Source organism: Amia ocellicauda, chromosome 22 (genome assembly GCF_036373705.1).
Source record: "Amia ocellicauda isolate fAmiCal2 chromosome 22, fAmiCal2.hap1, whole genome shotgun sequence".
In the NCBI taxonomy this organism is placed as follows: domain Eukaryota; kingdom Metazoa; phylum Chordata; class Actinopteri; order Amiiformes; family Amiidae; genus Amia; species Amia ocellicauda.
The window spans coordinates 5566992-5589198 of NC_089871.1; the positions used below are offsets into that span (position 1 = coordinate 5566992).

Sequence of the window (22207 nt, forward strand, 5' to 3'; positions counted from 1 at the left end):
TGGTGTAATGGTGTGGGGGATGTTTTCTTGGCACACTTTAGGCCCCTTAGTGCCAATTGGGCATCGTTTAAATGCCACGGCCTACCTGAGCATTGTTTCTGACCATGTCCATCCCTTTATGACCACCATGTACCCATCCTCTGATGGCTACTTCCAGCAGGATAATGCACCATGTCACAAAGGACGAATCATTTCAAATTGGTTTCTTGAACATGACAATGAGTTCACTGTACTAAACTGGCCCCCACAGTCACCAGATCTCAACCCAATAGAGCATCTTTGGGATGTGGTGGAACGGGAGCTTCGTGCCCTGGATGTGCATCCCACAAATCTCCATCAACTGCAAGATGCTATCCTATCAATATGGGCCAACATTTCTAAAGAATGCTTTCAGCACCTTGTTGAATCAATGCCACGTAGAATTAAGGCAGTTCTGAAGGCGAAAGGGGGTCAAACACAGTATTAGTATGGTGTTCCTAATAATCCTTTAGGTGAGTGTAAATGGTGCACTGTTTACGTGCCTCCAAAAAAATAATGCCAACGTCTGCGGTCTCTGTCTGTCCACAGCTTGAAATGAAGCAGAGATACCTGGTGGGCAAGATGAACCAAGCAGAAGAGAGAGAGGAGGATCTGAGCGAAGTGAGCCTGGAGTCGCTTGGTGAGCTTGACGACTCGAATGCTTTCTGACCTGACATCAGCAATGGTTCCCAGTTCTTTAACTGTTTAACGGCATTCCTGTCCAGTTCGGAACTAAATAGGAACAGACTTATCTTCTCTTCAAAAAGTGAACCTAGTGTCTGTCTTATTCCAAGTACTGCTGCATACTCACATATTTGTTTGCACCATGTGACATGCCTTCCACTCTCACCTTTCCTGTGCCATTTATTTGCAGCCGATATCTGCATTAAGAAGAGTCTTCTCCTGTTCCAATTCAATCCCGGCGGAGCTCAGAGGCAGGACGTTGACGTGATGTTGAAGGCAGCGGGCAGCCTTGAGGGAAAAACCCCATCGCTACACAGATCGGCCTCCGTATCCGAAGAGGATTTTCAGGCCAGCCCCTCTTCGGCCGTACAGGTTGCTGGGGCCGCGGCCGATAAGGAAGCCCAGGCCACGGAGCTGAGCCTCCTGGCGGATGGGAGTGCACAGGCAAAGCTGAAGGAGACCCTGGCTCCGGATCCCAACGGCTTGGTCCCCCTCAGAGGATCGGCGGAGAGCCTCATCGTGCAGACCAGCGAGCCGGCCTCTCCCTCCACCCCCACCCGCAAGGCCACGTTCAGCAAGGGCCGCCTGCGCCTGCTCTCTTTCAGGTCCATGGAGGAGCCCAAGATCGTCCCCTCCATCAAGGAAAAGTTTCCCATCATGAAACACATCATGGACTTCATGAAGGACCAGTCCATCAGTGAGGCAAAGTAAGCTTCGTTGGCCATTTTCTCTTGGTGTGTTCATTGCAGCATGTTGATCGTAACTGCTTTGGATTTAAAGCCACTGTAAATGTAATCTTGGACACTAGAATGTGGTGTATGAAGTTTAAATACATTTATCCTCTAACAGATGTTTCTAGACTGACATTTTTGCCGTTGCCATGTCTTTGATTCCTCTCTGTAAAGAAGCAGCTGGTTTGTCATTCTTAAGATCCAATCAAATGGCACTAAACCCAGTTCCCGACTTCTCTGGCCCAGCGTCCTGCAGGTCCTGTCTCTGAAGAAGAAGCAGGCGCTCAGCGTGTCTGCGGTGCTCAAGATGGTGCGCGAGTGTTTGCATTCCCTGGGGAAACCGCACCTCTTCCAGGCCCCCTGCATCTTGTTCCTGCAGGAGCTGCTGGCCTGTCAGAAGGACTTCACCAGGTAGGAGAGGTTTGCCTTGAACAGAAGAAGTGGAACAGCCTTGCTGAGTTTAATAGAAACAGCAATCATCCCCTCTCATTTGTGTATCTCCGCAGTTATTTTTCCCAGTTGGCTGGAAGTGGGCAAGAGCTGCGCGAGGAGGTGCGCCAGTCCTACCACCAGCTGGTCCTGGTGCTGGTGGACGCAGTGCAGGGCTTCAACAGCCTGAATGACAAGTACGGACCCTCTGTATTACTTGGTTTTCTTTGTTTAAAAGCAGTCGAGTAACATTTTGCAGCATTAAACCCCTGTGGAAGTCATTAGAATAACATACTGCAGTTTTAAGACCAAACAAGAATGCATTATTGTATTGTATGGCATTGTCATCTGTAAACTAGCTTCAGGACCTAAACCTTGGGTTCTGTTGTGGCTAATGTTCACTGCACAGTATGTGTAATGCGGTTTGTATAAGGAATATATTTCTTCTTGGACTCGTAGCTTGCAGGTTTGTTTTTTTCATCGTGCGATGTTCCCCCAGGTCTCTGCTTCCTGCGCTGTCCTGTGTGCAGACCTGTTTGCTCCACCTGTTGGACATGAGCTGGGAAGTTCAAGACCTCTCCCTGTTCCTGGATATCAAATTACCAGACCTGCTCTTGACCATGTCTCAGGAGAACATCAGTGTTCACGACATCGCGATCAGGTAGTGAAGACGCTTGCTTTACGCTGTATTATTTAATCGTGGCCTGGGAGTTACCCATGGACACGCTAGATCGTTCCTTCTGATGTTCCCGCTGAATTAATAGTAGGTGAATGAGGAACGATGCGGTAGGGGTGACTCTGTTAAATGGATGTCCCATGTTTCGCAGTCAGTGGACGGAGGAGGATGAGATTGCGGACTACGAGCGCAACTGCGAGTGGATGGACGAGTGTCAGGATGGCATGTTCGAGCGCTGGTATGACAAGATCGTTCAGGGGAGTCCCGAGGACAGGAGAAAGGTGAGCAGTTCTTCATGCGCTCATTTTTTTTTTTTACACTGCAAGTTTGTTTTGGGGATTATCTAAACCAGGGGTTCTCAAACTTATTGGTTGACGGACCCTTATTTTTAAATGCAACATTAATCACGGACACCCAACTGAGAAACTGACTGACACAAGTATGTAAAATGTAAACACATACTGTTAATAATGCCTAAAGAAAAAAAATACATGAATGTAGCACTTACAGATACTGTAGAAGTCAGTGAGATGGGTGGGCCCGCTTCTTACTGCAGTCTGTCTATCCTCGGTGTGATGGTTGATGAGCAAACTCACAAATCATTCTCCACTTCTAGTCGGGACCTGAGCTTTGACTTCATAGCTGCCAAAGTAGAGAATGATGGTTCACATATACACTCACCTAAAGGATTATTAGGAACACCTGTTCAATTTCTCATTAATGCAATTATCTAATCAACCAATCACATGGCAGTTGCTTCAATGCATTTAGGGGTGTGGTCCTGGTCAAGACAATCTCCTGAACTCCAAACTGAATGTCTGAATGGGAAAGAAAGGTGATTTAAGCCATTTTGAGCGTGGCATGGTTGTTGGTGCCAGACGGGCCGGTCTGAGTATTTCACAATCTGCTCAGTTACTGGGATTTTCACGCACAACCATTTCTAGGGTTTACAAAGAATGGTGTGAAAAGGGAAAAACATCCAGTATGCGGCAGTCCTGTGGGCGAAAATGCCTTGTTGATGCTAGAGGTCAGAGGAGAATGGGCTGACTGATTCAAGCTGATAGAAGAGCAACTTTGACTGAAATAACCAGTCGTTACAACCGAGGTATGCAGCAAAGCATTTGTGAAGCCACAACACGTACAACCTTGAGGCGGATGGGCTACAACAGCAGAAGACCCCACCGGGTACCACTTATCTCCACTACAAATAGGAAAAAGAGGCTACAATTTGCACAAGCTCACCAAAATTGGACAGTTGAAGACTGGAAAAATGTGGCCTGGTCTGATGAGTCTCGATTTCTGTTGAGACATTCAGATGGTAGAGTCAGAATTTGGCGTAAACAGAATGAGAACATGGATCCATCATGCCTTGTTACCACTGTGCAGGCTGGTGGTGGTGGTGTAATGGTGTGGGGGATGTTTTCTTGGCACACTTTAGGCCCCTTAGTGGCCTTAGTGGCCTAATTGGGCATCGTTTAAATGCCACAGCCTACCTGAGCATTGTTTCTGACCATGTCCATCCCTTTATGACCACCATGTACCCATCCTCTGATGGCTACTTCCAGCAGGATAATGCACCATGTCACAAAGGTCGAATCATTTCAAATTGGTTTCTTGAACATGACAATGAGTTCACTGTACTAAACTGGCCCCCACAGTCACCAGATCACAACCCAATAGAGCATCTTTGGGATTTGGTGGAACGGGAGCTTCGTGCCCTGGATGTGCATCCCACAAATCTCCATCAACTGCAAGATGCTATCCTATCGATATGGGCCAACATTTCTAAAGAATGCTTTCAGCACCTTGTTGAATCAATGCCACGTAGAATTAAGGCAGTTCTGAAGGCGAAAGGGGGTCAAACACAGTATTAGTATGGTGTTCCTAATAATCCTTTAGGTGAGTGTATATGTTGTTGGGAAAGGTAGCAGCACTTGGCTTCTTTTACTAAGACTGGGTACTCCTCTGCATCAGTTGGCCAAAATTCACAACTGTCACAACTGCATTTAGAACAGCATGTAATTTGGGCTCCATTTTCTTCAATGCAAGGGCTTGGCGATGCAGCAAACAGTGTGTTACAATTACATTTGGGTTTATATCTCGTATTTTTGTTACACCATTCCTGTTGCCTGTAATAGCGGCCGTTAGAAAGTGGTATGGCCTTCAGTTTCTTTGCTGCATCTTCACCAACCATCACTTTGCACATTTCTACTGCAGCTGGAAGAATCAATTCTTCTACGATAGTATGGGCCTTTATACTCTTTGCAATCTGAAGCGCTGTTAAGAAGGATGCTTTCAGAGCTTTTTCTGGAACCGTTGTTATGTTTGTCATTTGAGTTTTCTGTCGATTTTGTATTTTTCTTTCTTTTAAAAAATGTCTTTGTATTCCGGATGCCTTTTTGTAAGATGTTGTTTCAGCTTTGCAGGTTTCATTGCTTCATTTGACAGAAAATTGGCAAGCATAACATTGTCACTAAATTCTATAAAACCAAAATCAATGTAATTGTCATCAAACTTTCTGTTCTTTTGCTTTTTACTGGACTCGGCGTTGTCACTGCCTTCAGCACAACTAGCCGTATATGGACGCTTTAAATACTTATCCATTTATCTTAATCTTTGCTCACTCACTATTTCTTTTTCACTCTCACTGATATCTTCCACTGCCAACCGCCAAATATGTGTTTGACTGATGTCACTGAACTGCTGCTGATGTAAATCATTTATTTATGTATTCGACACTTATTAGTAGGCTTTCCACAGTTTCCATAGAAACCAGTGAGATTGGACAAAATTTTAAAGTTGCCTTTGAACTGAAATATTTTTTGAAATGTAAGTATTTGTTAATACGAAAAGTATAATTAATCTTTCTGATTATTTTTTTCTAATCTGATCTGGATTGCAAATTATTAGGGCGATATTATTAATAGAATGTAAAAAGTGACAGTTGACACTACACAAACAAAAATGTTAATGATTGTTTTTAAACAATTGTAATTATTATTATTGCTGTGTACGGAGTTACGCAGGTGTAATGCTTAATTTACACGTTAATTTATTTCAGTTTGGGCAACATTAAAATCCCATTCTGTCTCCCCAGCGGTGTCTTGATGTACTATGTTTCCGTACATGCACCACTTTAAGTAATTGTGTTTATATGCGTCTGTCCCATTAGGCATTGCATACGTACGGTGATTTTTTTATTTTTTTTTCCAAATATTTTGTGGACCCCCTGGGCAGTCTCTAAGGACCCCCAGGGTCCCATGGAACTCCTGATCTAAACCAGTGCTGTCAAAACCCAATCATCGAGGGCCCCTAGCTGACAGGTTTTCTAGGTAACCTTTAATCAGCAGTTTCTTAACACCGGGAACAATTTAATTGTGATCAATTAAGCAGGTGATTCTGTGTGAAGAAAATGTACTACCCTTTCAGCCCTCAGTGACCAGAGTTCCCTTAATTTAATAAGTTATTTCCCTACAATAACTTCCATGTGGTCCCCATCTGTCGAAATTAACAATTTAGGCTAATTGACAAAACTTACTGGATAGGAGCTCTCCAGGACCATGTTTGGTCATCGATCTAAACAGTAGAGTGAATTGCTAAAAACACAAATGACAAATGGTAGTCCTGCTGTGAACACTCATGTTCTCCCGCTGTCCCCTGTCCAGATGCACATGTTCATTGCCCGGTACTGTGACCTGCTCAACGTGGAGATCTCCTGTGACGGGTGTGAGCGCATCGCCCCCTGGCACCGGTATCGCTGCCTGCAGTGCACGGACATGGACCTCTGCAAAACCTGCTTCCTCAGTGAGTTCTCGCCTCCGCTTGGCTTCGGTCGCCTTAAAAGAATATGACCTTTAACTTGTAGACAAAAGACCGTAAACACGTCTCCGTTTCAACACGGTTTTGGTTCCCTGCAGGCGGAGCGAAACCCGAGGGGCACGAGGACGATCACGAGATGGTCAATATGGAGTACGCCTGTGACCACTGCCAGGGGCTGATCGTGGGCAGCAGGATTAACTGCAATGTGTGCGAGGATTTCGACCTGTGCTTCGGGTGCTACAATGCGAAGAAATACCCTGACAGGTGAACTGATTATGACTTAGTTTCCCTGCCTGTGTTAATGAGTTAATTGTGTCTGTTTTATTTATTTTTTCCCTCCCGTTGCTTTAAATTCCTCTTTCCCCCCTTGCAGTCATCTGCCGACCCACCGGATCACAGTCTATCCCATGGTGACTATCCGCATCAGCGACCGCCACCGGCTCATTCAGCCCTACATCCACAATTACTCCTGGCTGCTGTTTGCCGCGTTGGCGCTTTTCACCTCTGACCTGACCAGCGAGCGAGAGGTGGAGGGAGATGCCCTGGACGCCCGTGGCCTCAACAAGGCCACCGGTCTGCAGACGCGCTGCTCGGAGCTCATCGCAGAGTGCCTGCTCAAAGGGCAGACGGGGAAAGGTGGGCCTCCCTTAAATGATGCCTTTTTAATTGAATCATTCCTGATTAAACATGGTGGGGAGTCTGAAACGTCCCTCAGAGCTTGCTATTTATTCTGAGATCCGAGTCCTCTTGTTTGCAGGTCTCCGGGCTTCAGCACTGTTGTCCCTGCTGTCGCCCAACGAGTCGGCCTCGGACAGCGAGCTCTGTCCCGTCAGCACGGAGTCCAGCCAGGAGCTGAGCACTACAGACACCTCCTCCCCACCGGGCAGCACCATGGCCGTGTGCTCCCCGCTGCCGTCCCGGGACAAGGTACCTGAACTCCCTGTACGACACACTAGAGTTATCTCACAGGTCGTCAGACAATTCAGGCAATTACGTTCGCACGGAGATCATTAGAACTTTGCCTGTGTTTTTTTTTTTCAAGGACAAGGGCCTGTTCCGCGATGGAGAGCCAGCTCCTGTGCCCAAAGAAATATCAGGGCCGGAGACGTCCAACGAAGACGAGGAACGGAAGAGGAGACTGCTCTCTCAGGACACGCTGGAATTGACGAGTTTCAGTCAGACACCCTCTGTGTCCAGCGAGGACACCCTGTCTCCTGTCGTCAGAGGTAGAGTACATTTGGAAATGGGGTGGGTGGTTCTCGTTCAAATGGAGGGAGGAGATGGTTTGAGGAAGGGGAATTATCAGAAATAAGTAGAGATTCTGGACCCCTAGTCTGTAACTGAGGTGGGGAAATTGGTTGACAGGAAAGAAACATTGTCTGAAATCATAGGAAATTTAAGTCCCCTTCTTGTGACCCTGTAGGCTCTGAGTCCATCGGAGAGGCAGCCGTGTCAGACGCCCACCACATTACCAAGGAGCACGATGACAAGGCGGCCAGGGTCCCCCTCCAGGAGCACGTGTTTGCCGAGTGCTCCCGAGAGAGGATTCTAGGACTGCTGGCGGCCATGTTGCCTCCAGCCAAACCGGTATGTCTTCAGTCGTAAGGTCCCGAAACGTATATCATTCCGATTTGTATGTACTTTTCCCACCATCCTCTGTCTTCATATCCCCGTTCCGTAGGGCTGTACCATCTCACTCCCCAGCCTGAAGCCCATCATCCCGCTGCTGTTCCGGGTGGTGATCTCCAACGCCGGCTGTCTGAACGAGACGTACCACCTGACGCTGGGACTCCTGGGCCAGCTGCTGCTGCGCATCTCCCCTGCCGATGCCGATGCGGCTGTGACCGAGGCCCTGGCAGACAAGTACGTGCTGCTGGCCCTGGGGGATGGGACCCTCGACACCGAGGGCTGGAAGACCACACAGCTGCTGTTCAGTCTGGGGGCCGTGTGTCTGGACAGGTGAGTCTCGAAGACCAGGGCGCCCAATGGGGTGTCACTGAGCGCGACATCTGTGCTTTGTTTCATAGCGTGGTTTGAGAAATGTTCTGCAGCTTCTAACCATGTCCTTTGTCGTCGTCGGTTTGTGTCGCCCTTGTCAGCCGCATCGGTCTGGACTGGGCGTGTTCGGTGGCCGACATCCTGCAGGACCTCAACGCCTGTCCTCAGTGGAGTGACGTCATCACGGCCTTCACCGACCACTGCATCGCGCAGCTGCCACACCAGCTAAAACGCACCAACCTCTTCACCTTGCTGGTGCTGGTCGGCTTCCCAGAGGTCAGCCCATGCATATCAATGGCCCGATCTCCCCTCTCAGACTAGGATTTGCCACTGCTTTCTTATGCAACTTTAATGGCACAACCCTGGGGGATCCTGTCTTTGAATTCAGAAGCTGCTTTCTAGTTCTTAGATGTGTCTGTTTTTGTCTGCTGATCCGCAGGTGTTGTGCATGGGAACGCACTCCGTCTTCATCGACAACGCCAACGAGCCGCACAACATGATCCTGCTGAAACACTTTACAGAGAAGAACCGGGCTGCGGTGGTCGACGTCAAGACCCGCAAGAGGAGGACAGGTCAGAGCAGACTTCGCCAGTAGCTTGTGTGTGTGTGTGTGTAGCTACCCTGCGAAAGGGCACTATACAAATAAAAATGTTTGCTGTATTAAACTGTATAAGTTGTGTCTCCCCTGCAGTGAAGGACTATCAACTGGTCCAGCCACACGAGTACAGCAGCCGGCCCGACCCTGAGAAGGTGTCCCCTCCCCTGACGCACCTCGGCCACTACCTCCACAACTTTGTCACGATAAACAGCCACCTGCTGCAGAGCAACCTGGAGAACAGCTCCAGCGACGCAGTGGAGGCCACCTGGGTGCTGTCTCTTGCTCTCAAGGGCCTCTACAACACACTGAAGGTAACAGCATCGTCTAGAAACCGATCTGAGTGTAACTGATCTGGCTTAAGTTTCCACCAATGTGTTTGCAGAGGAAGTCATTTTTAGATGTCAGAATTTTATTTCTGTATTTTAAAATCTTACTCTTGCATATTTTTGTATTTGTAAATCTTACACTTGCATGTCTTGGTTGCAGAAGCATGGATTTGAAGAGGCCCAGGCTGCCATTCAGCAATCTGGATTGATCAAGCTGCTGGTGAGGAAGTGCAGCAAGGGCACGGGCTTTAGTAAGATGTGGCTCCTCCGGGACCTTGAGGTATGGCTTGCGTGACTTTAATGACATTCGAAACTCCCTACCAACGAAGAGAAACTTCCATCAGATTATATATATATATATATATATATATATATATATATATATATATTTTTTTTTTTTTTTTTTTTTTTTTTTTTTTGGCAGATCTTGTCGATCATGCTGTACTCGTCCAAGAAGGAAATCAACTCGATGGCGGAAAGCACGGACACTGAGCTGGAGGACAGGGAGCAGGATAAGGAGCCCGACTCGGACCACTCCAGCTGCTGTACCGATGACCTGGACCCAAACAAGCCCGACCCACTCGAGGGCCTGGATGAGGAGACCAAGATCTGCTTCCAGGTCTGAGCAGTTTCTTTTCATATCATCTGTGACAATGAATGAATGAATGAATGACCTAAACATTATGTGTGTGTATATATAGTTTTGTATTCTTTATTATGATTTAAAAGTGGTCTTCTAAGATACGAGTGAATGACAGCTCTATGGTGTCTTCGGTTTCTGCTCTAGATTACCCACGATGCCCTCAACGCCCCGCTGCATATCCTGCGGGCGATGTATGAGCTGCAGATGAAGAGAACCGACTCCTTCTTCCTGGAGGTGCAGAAGAGGTGAGCGGTGCTTCATTAAATAAAGCCCTATTGATAGAGGAGATGGGCAATCACTTCAGGATACTAGAAATCAAAATGTTCAGATAATTTGTAGTTTTTGCATTAGTGATCAAATAAAATACACAAAAGACCACTTTTTATCACGACTGCTGTTTCCAGTTTAAGCCTGGCAAGGGGCTTCAGTTTGCTCTCCTCTCCCCCAGGTTCGACGGAGATGTGATCAAGACGGACGAGACTATCCGCACGCTGGCGCAGAAGTGGCAGCCCACCAAGCGGCCGCGCTCCGACGAGAGGAGCGCCAAGGCGGTGGACACAGACATGATCGTGGTGCCGTACGTGGTGAGTGTGCCCCCGAAATGTGTCCCCACAGCGGGCTTTGGTTTTTAAAAACACCAGTGAGAAGCAGAGGAGTACACAGTATCACAGAGACTAGAATATAAGTCTTCTGCCTTGTTTTGCAGAGAATCTTTTCAAATATAAATAACTGACATATTTAGCAATTGGAAAGGAGTTTATTATGTATTTGATGGTTAGATCAACTTCTCTGACAGTCTTAACCCTCTTTAATCACTCCCATCCCAGTCAAAGCCTAGCCGCTGTGAGAAGGCCACTGAGGAGACCAACCTGGTGACCCAGAAGCTGATCACCAACACGGAGAGCGACCTGCAGCTCAGCTACGCCAAGCAGCGGCGCACCAAGAGCTCAGCCCTGCTGCACAAGGAGCTGGACGCCCGCAGCAACAAGGCGGTGCGCCAGTACCTGTTCAAGGTCAACGAGGCCATCTCCATCCTCTACGCCCGGCATGTGCTGGCCTCCCTGCTGGCCGAGTGGCCCAGCGGCGCAGCCATGAGCGAGGACGTGCTGGACCTCAGCGGCGCCTCACACATGGCCTACATCCTGGACATGTTGATGCAGCTCGAGGAGAAGCCCATGTGGGAGAAGGTGAGCGTGGCCCGACAGTGGGGTTTTGGCTCTTCGGCTAAGAATGTAGAGATTTTTAGAAGGTGGAACATCGGAAGGGGAGGAGGCTTCCATTGTGATGTCATGGGAAAGTGGGAGGGGATAACATTTAAGATAACTGTTAGTGTATAACATAATCGTGTGTAAATCATGTGTAAGTCCCAGAGCAGTCCAGCTTAGTATGGCCCAGACTTTACCAATACTGATTGCTGGTCATTACACCTGTGGTATTAATCAATATTAATCGAACCCGTGCCGGGTGTTCAGATCCTGCAGAAAGTCCTGAAGGGCTGCAGCGAGACCATGCTGGGAAGCCTGTCCCTCACAGCCTGTCAGTTCATGGAGGAGCCAGGAATGACGGTCCAGGTCAGGGAGTCCAAGCACCCCTACGACAACAACACCAACTTTGAGGTGCGCAGGCATGTTTTTCCACCGGGACCGGGAGCTGGATGGATCGCTGGAGATCTGCTGTTTTTCTGGCCTCCTATTGGATATGAATTGTTTCTGTGTGGTTTCAGAGTCTTCTTTTCGACTTGCATGGGCCATCTGTGAGCCAAATCGATTTGTTTTTATTTTAATAGTAACAGTGTTTTGTTTTTTTTTATCAAATTGTCCAGAGAATCCCAATAATATGAGTTTATAAGACCCATCTCACAATCTGTCAGTTCACACAAGTTCTGTTGATCTGTTTCCATTGAAAGTTAACCCTTACGATTGTCAGGCATATTTTATTCTGTTCCTTCATTTCTCCCTCTGTTACTTTGTGATCAGGACAAGGTCCACATTCCTGGTGCCATCTTCCTGTCCATAAAGTTTGACTGCCGTTGCTACACAGAGGAAGGCTGTGATGAACTGATCATGTCCAGCAGCAGCGACTTCCTGCAGGACCATCACAACCTCAGTGGGTCGCCTCAAAAGTGGACAGATTTTGAAATCCCAGGTAAAAAGAGAAATTTCGACTTGACCAAATGTGATAATTTCAGTTGTAAAGAGAGTGCAAAAGGCCCTGTGGTGTTTTAATAACATTAGATTATTTCTTTCCCCTAAAGAATATGGACATTTATTTTTTTCCTTTGAATTCTCAATGTAAATTTAAGAAAAATCCCTGCAGCTATGTATTCATATCTCTCCAGTATTGGATTTTCCAGCCGTCATTTATAACTCGACACTTCGGGGTGGTGCTCTTATAAATGTTTAAAGCCGGTAAGCAGCAGAGAGATGGACAGCATATGAGATTGCTTCTAACACGCCGTTTCATTTCATGCTCGTACAGCACTTTCTGCAAGTTCTATTTGAAGAATTCTGTTGCCAGTAGGAATTGTCATTTTCATTAAACTCTGGATCAGGGTGCATTCATAAACAGTTTACATTAAGGCTATTGAAGCCTCGTCTGCTCGTGCAAATTGAGCTTTTAGCACATCAATAACTTTGACACTTCTGTAAATGGATGTCAGAAATGTGTTACTCGAACCCAGCCCTCCAGTGGGAGTCTTGGACTTTCAAAACCTGTTGGGAATGTATTTAAAGATCTTGGGAACAGAAAGCTTCCTGTTCCCAGAAGATTATCTTTCACATTGTTGGCGAACATAATTCAATGCTGTGGTGCTGCAGATCGTCAAAGGTGTTCTTGACATTGTGTAACAATCCACTCAGATCCGGGAACAGAATGTGTATGTGCACATTGCAGGGAGCAAACTGAAATAACTAAATATAAAATTGGATATAAAATCCTCAGTGGAAATGTGACTTTATTTATTTTTATTTAACTTGGACCCTATCATACCATAATTCCTCTATTGGATCATTTTTCTATGTGTGCGTGTAAATAGTCTTATGTACTTCTTTTATTTCTGCAGGGGACACTCTTTATTTCAGGTTTGTCTCCGACATGAGCAACACGGAGTGGGGATACAAGTTCACGGTCACCGGGGGTCACCGGGGAAGGTTTCAGACCGGTAAAGAATTCATATTATCAGTACTTTTGTGGTGGTTGTAATATAAATATGATCCAAGGAATAGTAAGCACAGGATTTCAATAAACATTTCAAACTCAGTGGATAAATGGGCAATTATTTGAGGATTGTAAATGGAATATGTAAATAAATGGCTAGAATGTGCAAGTCATAGTACGTGATCTGAGAGTTTTATGATGGGGTAATATGCTATTTTGCAATTTTGCAATCCAAAAGATCAAATCAAATTGAATAGATGTCTCAAATGTTCCATTCCTGTCCTTTACAATATAAAGACACCATAGGGACTGAAGCCGATCTACAGTTGTAGTCAACTGGACAATGACGACAGGGTACAAATATCGCTTGTTTGATTCCTTAGTAACATCAGTCCTGTATTGGCAAGAGCAACAAAAAAGGCAGCAAGACTTCATGTTCTGTAAAAGTGATAATGTTTAAAGGTTGTGTCAAGCCTGACATCCCACAAGCTTTGGAAACTAAATGGTGTGAACAGTAATGAAAAGTGCCTACAGCTTTCTTGATCTCTCTACTTAAAATTCAGGAAACGTTTCCCAGTTGATCAGCCATCACACGGTAGTAAAAGAGCGACGCATAAAATATAAGCTGCCTAAAACCCCGTTTTGCAGTTGGAATACAGATCTGTGTTTTGTTTTGTTTTTTGTTCACATTAAATGTATTAATGGTCACTGTTTTGGATGATTTTCAGCATTTGCTTGTATCACAGACATTAGATCCATGGTTGAACTGTTATGGTAATGATATATGGGGGCTTAAAAAAATCACTGTTGTCCAGAAAACAGTGGTATAATCCTGACCTGCCACACATTTATTCCTACATTGTATAAAAAAAAATCTCTTAGCATCATTCAAACCGAAAGCATTAATCAGGTTTAATTCTACAAGGGTTCAGTCTTAAGTTACGTAATTGACCCCAAACCCTGTGAATGTGTCAGTGTATTAGAGTCATGATCAATTCTGTCCATCTCAGGATTCGAAATCTTGAAGCACATGTTAGCTGACGAACAAGCCCTCCAGCATCTGCCATTGGCCGATATCTGGGAGTGGCAGGTGGGCGTGGCCTGTCGCCAGACGGGAAATCAGCGTCTCAAAGCCATCCACCTGCTGCTGAGGATCCTCATGTGCAACACTAAGAGGTGAGCCATGCCACTACGGTCAATCAGAAGTAATTAACGAGAGGCTGTTGTGATCTTGAGACTAAACCTGTGGAATATCGGCCTGGGGAGTGGGCTGACACATTGTCAGAGTGCCGGTCGGCTGTGACGAGAGGCTTTATCAACGTTCTTCCTGTTTCTAGCGGCTGTGACCTGACGTTGTTGCGGCCGCTGTGGCAGCTCTTCAGCACCATGGAGGGCGGACTGAGCCAGGACCCCACCACCATCAGCGTCCTGCTGCCCCTGCACCGCGCGCTGACCGAGCTCTTCTTTATCGCCGAGGGCAAGGCCATCGTGAGTACAGCCCCTCCGCCCCGGCCAAGGAGACGGCCCGATCGCAGGTCGTCGTCTGTAATGCTGTTCAGACCCCACCGTGCTCGGCGCGTTTTGAGTTAATTTCCCCCGACTGCTTCTCATTTGTTTTTTCCTCCTTAAGGTTTTTAATTAAGCATTCCATTTTAGTTTTTTTCTCGTTAGAAATGGCTTTCCCTCACATCGTTAGAGTAGGAAGCTGTGAAACTCACTCAGGTCGGTGAGCAGGAGAAACTGCCAGATTGATACAATGTCATGTCGATGCTCTGTGGCGTCCTGTGGGTCTGTTCGGTGTAATCTCTCTCTCTCTCTGTCGTTCAGGAATGTTTGTCAGGTGCATTAGCGCTCCAGTTTTAGCGTTTACTCATCCTTTTGAATAATGCAAACCAGAAGACAGACGCACAACTCGGCAATACCTTAAGCTGTAAAAATCCCTGTTCATGCAAACCAGAGCTGTATTGTGTAAGGACACCTTTTGTGTTCCTCGATTTTAAATACCTTTTTTTGTCCTGTGGGGGGGGGGGTGGGAACTGTTGTTTAATATCTATCATAGTCCTCAGTCCTCAAACCAACAGATAACACTCCCCATTAATCTCTGTCTCACGGTTGTGGTTTGACACGCAGTTGATAATCGGCACATTCCAGATCATCATGATATGTTATTTTCGAGGGGGGCCAATCCCACATCTTTCCTCATTACTTATTGCCGGTGGCAGGAGCCAGCCATCTGTGAGCACAAGTGAGCTGGCCGATTAATATTTTAGTGGGTAGGCGAGTCGCTGCCCACTTAAGCTTTCCAAAAAACAGTCTGTGCGGAGGAGTCTCTTTATATTTTAATGAATGAGTAAGGAGGGGTGGAGGGTGGCAAACCCCCCCCCCCAATTAGATTAAAGACTCGGTGTCTCTTCAGGTGAATTCTGAGAAGAAATGTTCAACAGTCCCATTTCTCGGATGGGAATGCAATATTTTTTTGAAACACACTATTTTGTGAATTCAGAAGACACACATTTGTATTTAGAGGATGGGTTTTATAGAATTGGTGCTACAGCACTGCCTCCATTTGCAAAAAGGCTTTTGGATTTGACCGGTCTATTGGGTTTCCAGAACCGTGTACTGAGCCAGTAGAGCAGGGAGAATTATGTTACTTAATTACCATTTGAAGACTCATTCTATTAAGGGAGTCTTAATTATCTCAACAGCCTGGAATCGTATAGAGGCATACAACAGAATATAAAACACCCTTCTGCTCTCTTCTGCCACCAAATCTACTCCCTTTCCTTTTTGGGCAAATTCCTTCTCTCTGCATTGTAGTCTTTTTCTCAGACCCTGACCTGCAGCTGGGCTCATGTACTGTAGGGGGCAGTGCGATACCAGTCTGAAAAGCGACCGAGGAGACGCAGGATGGGCTGAAATTGTGGAATCAGAGCACATCTCACAGGGTCTACGTAGTAGAATGGAGAGTGTCCCCCCTCCCCTACGTCAATGTGCTTCTCAGCATGACAAGGCTTTGACATCAAGAGAGGCTGGGATTGGGGATCGGTGACGCACGCTCCTGTCAGATAGCTTGAGATTCAGGGGCTTACCTCAGCGGTACGCTTGGAAGATGTTATGTTATGAAGATGTTTTATGGGGGAAAGAAAAATGATAGAATTCCCTGTGTTGTATCAATATGAATATAAATATGTAGGCTGCTTGTTCCTGAAATGAGACTGCATGTTGAACCACTGCAGAAAAAGATCCCAGAAATGAGATCAGCATCATTTGCACGGCATTCTTGCAGAAATGCACAGTAACCTCATCTGATGCCTTTTAGAATATTCTGATAGATGGTGACTGTGATCTTGGGGCTTCAGTATTCGCCAGCGAGGGCAGGGAGGCTACCTGTCATGCATCGGTGCCCCAGTGTGATTGGGCTGAACTGTGACAAGTTTTGCTTTTTGTTGGGTTTTATCTGGAAATGCATTTAAGAGTCACGTCGCAGAGAGTAATGCTCTCTGAAGAGCTGCGATAACAAATAAATGGAAACTGAATGATTATCAGCATCAGGCAGTGCGGTCTGAGCCAGTCCTTTTCTCTGTATGTGTGTTGAGCTACAGCACACGTGTACTTCTGCAAGCTTTACAGCACACAATTATTGTTGAACCTTTTTGAAGTTGAAATGGCAAAGCCGTGAATCAAGTTTTAGGGGTGTATTGCCAAGCATCTGTAAGTATTTTGGGAATCCAATTTGCCATAAAAATACAACACAGAACAATACTGAACAAATGCACTTTATGAAGTGGTCTCGAGTCACAATTTCCTGTCTAAATAATGAATATAAATCTTCTAAATAACATAATGTGGTTTAGGCTGTTTTTTGCATTTTTTTTTTTATCCCTTATAAATATTTCACTACTATGGTACATTTATAAAATGACTCTGCAGGAAACGAGGTGTGAGTCTGAATGCAAGTATTTTATCTACTACCGACAGCTGTTTTTCCCGCCCCGTTTGGTTGGAGGTCTGTGTTGTCGTCTTTTTCAGGATGTGGTTAAGCTGCTATGTGATCTTTTAAAACAGCCAATCATTTCTTGAGCAATCACCCAAAGACATGTCACTGGGACTGCGGTGCGCGTGTGTGTTGTTACATTCTGATGCATTGTAAACATGTAGTCGTGGAGGAGCTGGATATTTGTCAGAAACGTTGGTTTAGCTTAATATTTGTATAAGAATCTTACATATTATTAGAGAAGGAAAACATTTAATTAAGCAGCTTATTAGAAATGCCTTTGAATGAACATAACAGAATCTATTCAGGGTTGGGTTTTTGAGGCTTTTTTCCATGCATTTTTAGATTTTAACACTAGTGTTTGATCAATAGCCAAATTAACAGTTTTTACCTTTTATTATTATTGCATTTCTTGGCAGACACCCATCTACTGGGAGACTTTCAATTGTTACAATAGATCACATACATTTATACATACAATTACCCATTTATACAGCTGGGTTTGTACTGGAGCGATCTAGGTACTTTGTTCAAGTGTACAACAGCAGTGTCCCCCAGCTGGGATTGAGGAGTTCAGACCTCTGACCACTCCTCCACACTGCTGCCCTACCTTATCACATCACCAGTCATAGAGTAAGTCCGGAGTAAGGTATCGCACGTGACTGAATACGAATGTTGACACTGTTGATGACAGTATATGCTTTGGGGAGTTTGAAGGTCGTGGAGACAGTGAGTGAAGCTTGTTCTTCTGTCTTCTGTGCAGGAGCTCGGCATTCTCCAGGAATACCTGCTGGCACTGACCACGGACGAGCAGCTCCACGTCCACACAGTGCAGGTATGCCTCCGACACTACGATTAAACAAATAGCCAATGCCTCGCCTGCAGCACACTGCTCATTTGAATAGGCCTGTTTTCCGTCGAGCCCAATGGAATAGATCTGGATGTAAATGATGGCAAATAAGTCTTTGGAGGAGGAGGAGGAGGAGGAGGAGGGAAAATCTCTCTTTTGCATGTCTTACATATACAGTGCATGGATGTCACATGGATCTCCCAGAATCTCCTGGGTTGTGTCTGCACTAGATCCAACACATACGAGTGGTTGCAAGTACTTAAAATCGTTTCAGGTTTTTGTCACTCTGCACAAAGACTCATCAGATATACAGCTCTGGAAAAAGTTAAGAGACCACTGCAAAATTATCAGTTTCTCTGGTTTTACTATTTATCGGTATGTGTTTGGATAAAATGAACATTTTTGTTTAATTCTATAAACTACTAACAGCATTTCTACCAAATTGCAAATACAAAATGTTGTCATTTAGAGCATTTATTTGCAGAAAATGACATGGTCAAAATAACAAAAAAGATGCAGTGTTGTCAGACCTCGAATAATGCAAAGAAAATAAGATCATATTCATTTTTACACAAGACAATACTACTGTTTTAACTTAGGAAGAGTTCAGAAATCAATATTTGGTGGAATAACCCTGATTTTTAATCACAGCTTTCACGCATCTTAGCATGCTCTCCACCTGTCTTTCACTCCAGTCCTTTACAGTCCAATCCTTATGGTCTTTTGCAAACCTCAGCCTGCCTCTTCTTTGCTTCTCATTGACGAAGGGCTTTTTTCTAGCTTTGCACAACTTCAGCCCTGCCCCTAGGAGCCTGTTTTATACCGTCCTCGCCGTGCACTTCAACCCAGCTGCCGTTTGCCATTCTTGTAGATCACTTGATGTCATCCTACTGTTGTTGAGTGACATTCAAATGAGTTGGTGGTCATCCCGGTCAGTGGAGAGTCGTTTTTGCCCTTTGCCGGTCTGTAGCTGTGTTGTCCCCAATGTCTGCTGCTTGACCTTGTTCTTATGAACCGCCGTCTTTCAAATTTTAAGGATGGAAGCAAACCAACGCTCACTGTATCCCTCTGCAAGTAAAGCCAGAATTGAACCCTTCTTTTCTTCCCTCACAACTTTCCTTTTCAACTCTTTTCTCATGGTCAGTAGTTATTTTTGATTCCAATTACTTTTGAGGTACTACTAGCACTGTTTTTGCCATCCAGCTGATCCTATTGCAAGAGGATAGCGATGACCACAGTGGTGGTTTTTATACTTTTCCTCGTTACAAATGATTTGCTTCAGGTGATCAACTAATCAGTAGCTCATTCAGTAGAATGAGGCGTGACTGTGTTTGAATTCAACAGACACTGGAATGGAATGGCTGCCATACATGTAGAGATGCTGATTTAAGAACAATTCGCAGTGGTTTTTTCCAGAGTTGTAGATACAATATGAAATTCCAGGTGATGGATATGAAATTGGAATACATCGACATTGTTGTAATTTCGAAGTGTTAAAATTCTGATGAACCTTGTTACGTTGTGTGTGTTTGTGGTTATGCGTTCATGCACTCAAGTCCTGAGTGAAGGTGTGACAGCTGTGAAAAATTCATTCAGACTGGTGTGAGTGATAGCGGCCCACTTTGCATAATGTCTTCTCTGTTAACTTACTTTTCAGGCGCTGAAGAACATCGCAGCGATTAGCCTGGCAATCAATTATCCAAATAAATCGACACATCTACTGAATGTGTCACCTTAGGACACGGCAGGAGATCCACCGGGCACCTGCAGGGGTTTGGAGGGTGCAGGAGGAACAAGATGCCATCTTTTGAATGTCTTCCAGGAAGTCTGACGTTGAAAGGGACACAGTTCGGTCTGAAGTGCTTCAAGCCATTTTTATATTAGAGCAATTCTGTTTGAGGCTCTTTTCACCGGAGCCACAAAATTGAACTTGTTTTGAGGTTGTTTTTTTTTGGATCCGTGTACCATTCCTGTCATGCAGGACAGGATAAAAAAGAGAAAAAATAGTTTTCTCTCAATTTCATCTATGGAAAGTGAATCCCAAAGTGTGTCTCAAATTGTTCTCATCTGAAGAATTAGTAAGAACCTGCTGCCAGACTCTCAGGAGCCCTCAGCTTTATTTTCTGTTTCTTAAGTCTCATTTTTAAATCGTATTATTTAGTTGTTTGTGCAATCAGAGCAACCAAGCAAACCTGACATCACTAGCAAGTGCCGTCAATCATCGGATTACTCGTCTTTAAAAAACAATCCCTTCAGAATAGCAAATGCACAAATCGGGGCCTGTGTGTTGTAGTGCGTCTCTGCGCTTCTTCCTTTGCTGCTCAGTAGGAGGTGTGTGTGCCATATCGCCAAATATTTTTGCAGTATTTCTTAGAGCCTGTTTTCAGTAGCGATCGCCAATCCGTGTAAAAGCAGGTCAGCCTCTTTCTTTTACCCAAGCAGTGGAGCAAACTAAAAATACAGCCTGGCACTGGCCGGGGAACCTCATTTTTCACACAGAGAGACAGACTGCTGCAATCCTGTATCTTTACTCCAGTTAGACTTTGTTAAAATAGGACTCTGGGAAGGAAACCCACGTGCTTTTTGCTTTAAAAAACATTCTGAAGCATTTATTTTTTGTAGTGCGTCTGCTTTATTTATCAAAAGCCCTAATTTACTTATAATACAGAATCCTGACCCTCGATTACCACCCGTCACTGCCACAGTTATGCCTAAAAATATATCTGGCTCCACTCCATCCTACTCTTACCCTGATTAGGTTACAGGCAGCTGCTACGGCGCAAACCATCATGGCGTGTTTGCCGTTAGATCCACCCACACCTGCAGGATTAAATAAGGGCATCTTTACTCTAACATGAATCGTTCTTATTTTCGGTGTCGTAATACCGATCCGTGTCTAACGAGAGGAGTGCCAGTGCAGTGAAAACAACCAAAAAGGTTATATTAGGCCCTGGATCCCAGATACCCATTTGTCATCGTCTGTCCTTTGGAAGAGTACTTGAATGCAGATTTTCCCCCCTGAAATAATCATCTTTATTTGACGTTTACACAGATGAGAGTGACTGATTAGCAGGTTGAGGCGTTAGTGACATCCTGTGACTTTGAACTCCTTAGTTAAACGTTGACAAATGTTTGCTCTCGATAGTACATGTGATTTTGCTGCTTTGTCGCAAGTTATCCATATGTTTTTTTGTTTGTTATTATTAAGGAAGCTGTCCTGAATAATTACTGGCAAGCTAAATATTTAAAATGCGTGATTCAACCAATCAGGGAGATTAGGTACTCGACTACAATGGCTTGAAGATTCACGAAGATCATTTGTTAGTGAGGCATTGGAAGGAATAGCGATGCAAATGCCAAAGAAATAATTACTGTCAATGTGTTCAACTTGAAATGTTATAGACTTCACTATAGAGACACTTTATCAATGGCCTGACATCTGATTGTCGAGTGTGTGCGTGCGCGGCTGGGTGTGTGACGGCTGACAGAACCGAAGCTGCAGGAATCGCAGATTGAACCCTTTTGTTTACATGTGGATTGAGCTGAAAGACGGGCTGATTTCTGAATTTCTGTTCTTGGGTAACGAGCGGAACACGTGTTTGGAATCGAGACATTCAGAGTCTCACACGTTACAATGTGCCTATGGTTATAAGAAGCAATTCTAATTTAATTTTCATATCATTGTAAAGATATTTTCATTAATCATATTTTTTAAAAGAATTATATTGTTTAATGTTATAATTGCTTTTCTATCTTTTTTTTTTTTTTTTTTTTTTTAAGCTAGGTTATATAGGTTGTTTCTGTTTAAAAAATGGCCAAATTTGAATGTATATAGCTGTGAATATTGTTTGACGCAGGAATAAATTATGCAAGTGAAAAGCAGAGTAATGTTTTTCATACGCCTAATAAATGTAATAATTCTAATATATCTTTTTGGTTTCTTTCGGTGACAGACTGCTTAATGCATTATATATATAATAATAATACACTGAGTGGGCGGGGGGGGGAGAAAAGATTTTTTGATTTTGTATGTAAAAATGTCACATAAAAACATGGTAATGCTACAACACTGATGGCTGCAATTGTTTAATTTAATTATGATTCATTCTGAATTAAAATGATGTACATAATGACAAGGCATGCTTTTGTATCGTTTTCCAGCTGTGGTGTCCCCAGGACTGTGCTGGTTTATGATGCACACGTTATTAATGCCAGTTTTTATTTATTTTGCCTGGTAACTTTATCAAAGGCGAGTCACAGAAACACACAGATGCATTATGAACTC

At 44.7% G+C, this 22207-nt stretch overlaps 1 protein-coding gene across 3 annotated transcripts in view; it reads left to right on the forward strand.

Annotated features, from left to right (window-relative positions):
• zzef1 (zinc finger, ZZ-type with EF hand domain 1) overlaps positions 1-21991 on the forward strand; it is a 33713-nt gene extending 11722 nt beyond the window's left edge. The window contains exons 28-55 of one of the 3 annotated variants that reach the window (XM_066695211.1): positions 568-658; positions 893-1409; positions 1608-1844; positions 1940-2059; positions 2362-2523; positions 2690-2819; positions 6204-6342; positions 6456-6621; positions 6731-6993; positions 7115-7299; positions 7400-7583; positions 7781-7944; positions 8039-8316; positions 8457-8631; positions 8795-8927; positions 9047-9264; positions 9440-9559; positions 9704-9898; positions 10067-10167; positions 10371-10506; positions 10750-11109; positions 11395-11538; positions 11899-12067; positions 12984-13082; positions 14089-14254; positions 14416-14566; positions 17836-17907; positions 19580-21991. In XM_066695211.1, coding sequence (XP_066551308.1) covers positions 568-658; positions 893-1409; positions 1608-1844; positions 1940-2059; positions 2362-2523; positions 2690-2819; positions 6204-6342; positions 6456-6621; positions 6731-6993; positions 7115-7299; positions 7400-7583; positions 7781-7944; positions 8039-8316; positions 8457-8631; positions 8795-8927; positions 9047-9264; positions 9440-9559; positions 9704-9898; positions 10067-10167; positions 10371-10506; positions 10750-11109; positions 11395-11538; positions 11899-12067; positions 12984-13082; positions 14089-14254; positions 14416-14566; positions 17836-17907; positions 19580-19660 — 4956 coding nt within the window. In that variant the 3' untranslated portion in view covers positions 19661-21991. The remainder of the gene's footprint in view (positions 1-567; positions 659-892; positions 1410-1607; positions 1845-1939; positions 2060-2361; positions 2524-2689; positions 2820-6203; positions 6343-6455; positions 6622-6730; positions 6994-7114; positions 7300-7399; positions 7584-7780; positions 7945-8038; positions 8317-8456; positions 8632-8794; positions 8928-9046; positions 9265-9439; positions 9560-9703; positions 9899-10066; positions 10168-10370; positions 10507-10749; positions 11110-11394; positions 11539-11898; positions 12068-12983; positions 13083-14088; positions 14255-14415; positions 14567-17835; positions 17908-19579) is intronic. The other 2 variants (XM_066695212.1, XM_066695213.1) reach the window with 2 other exon arrangements.
• The last annotated feature ends 216 nt before the right edge of the window (positions 21992-22207 follow it).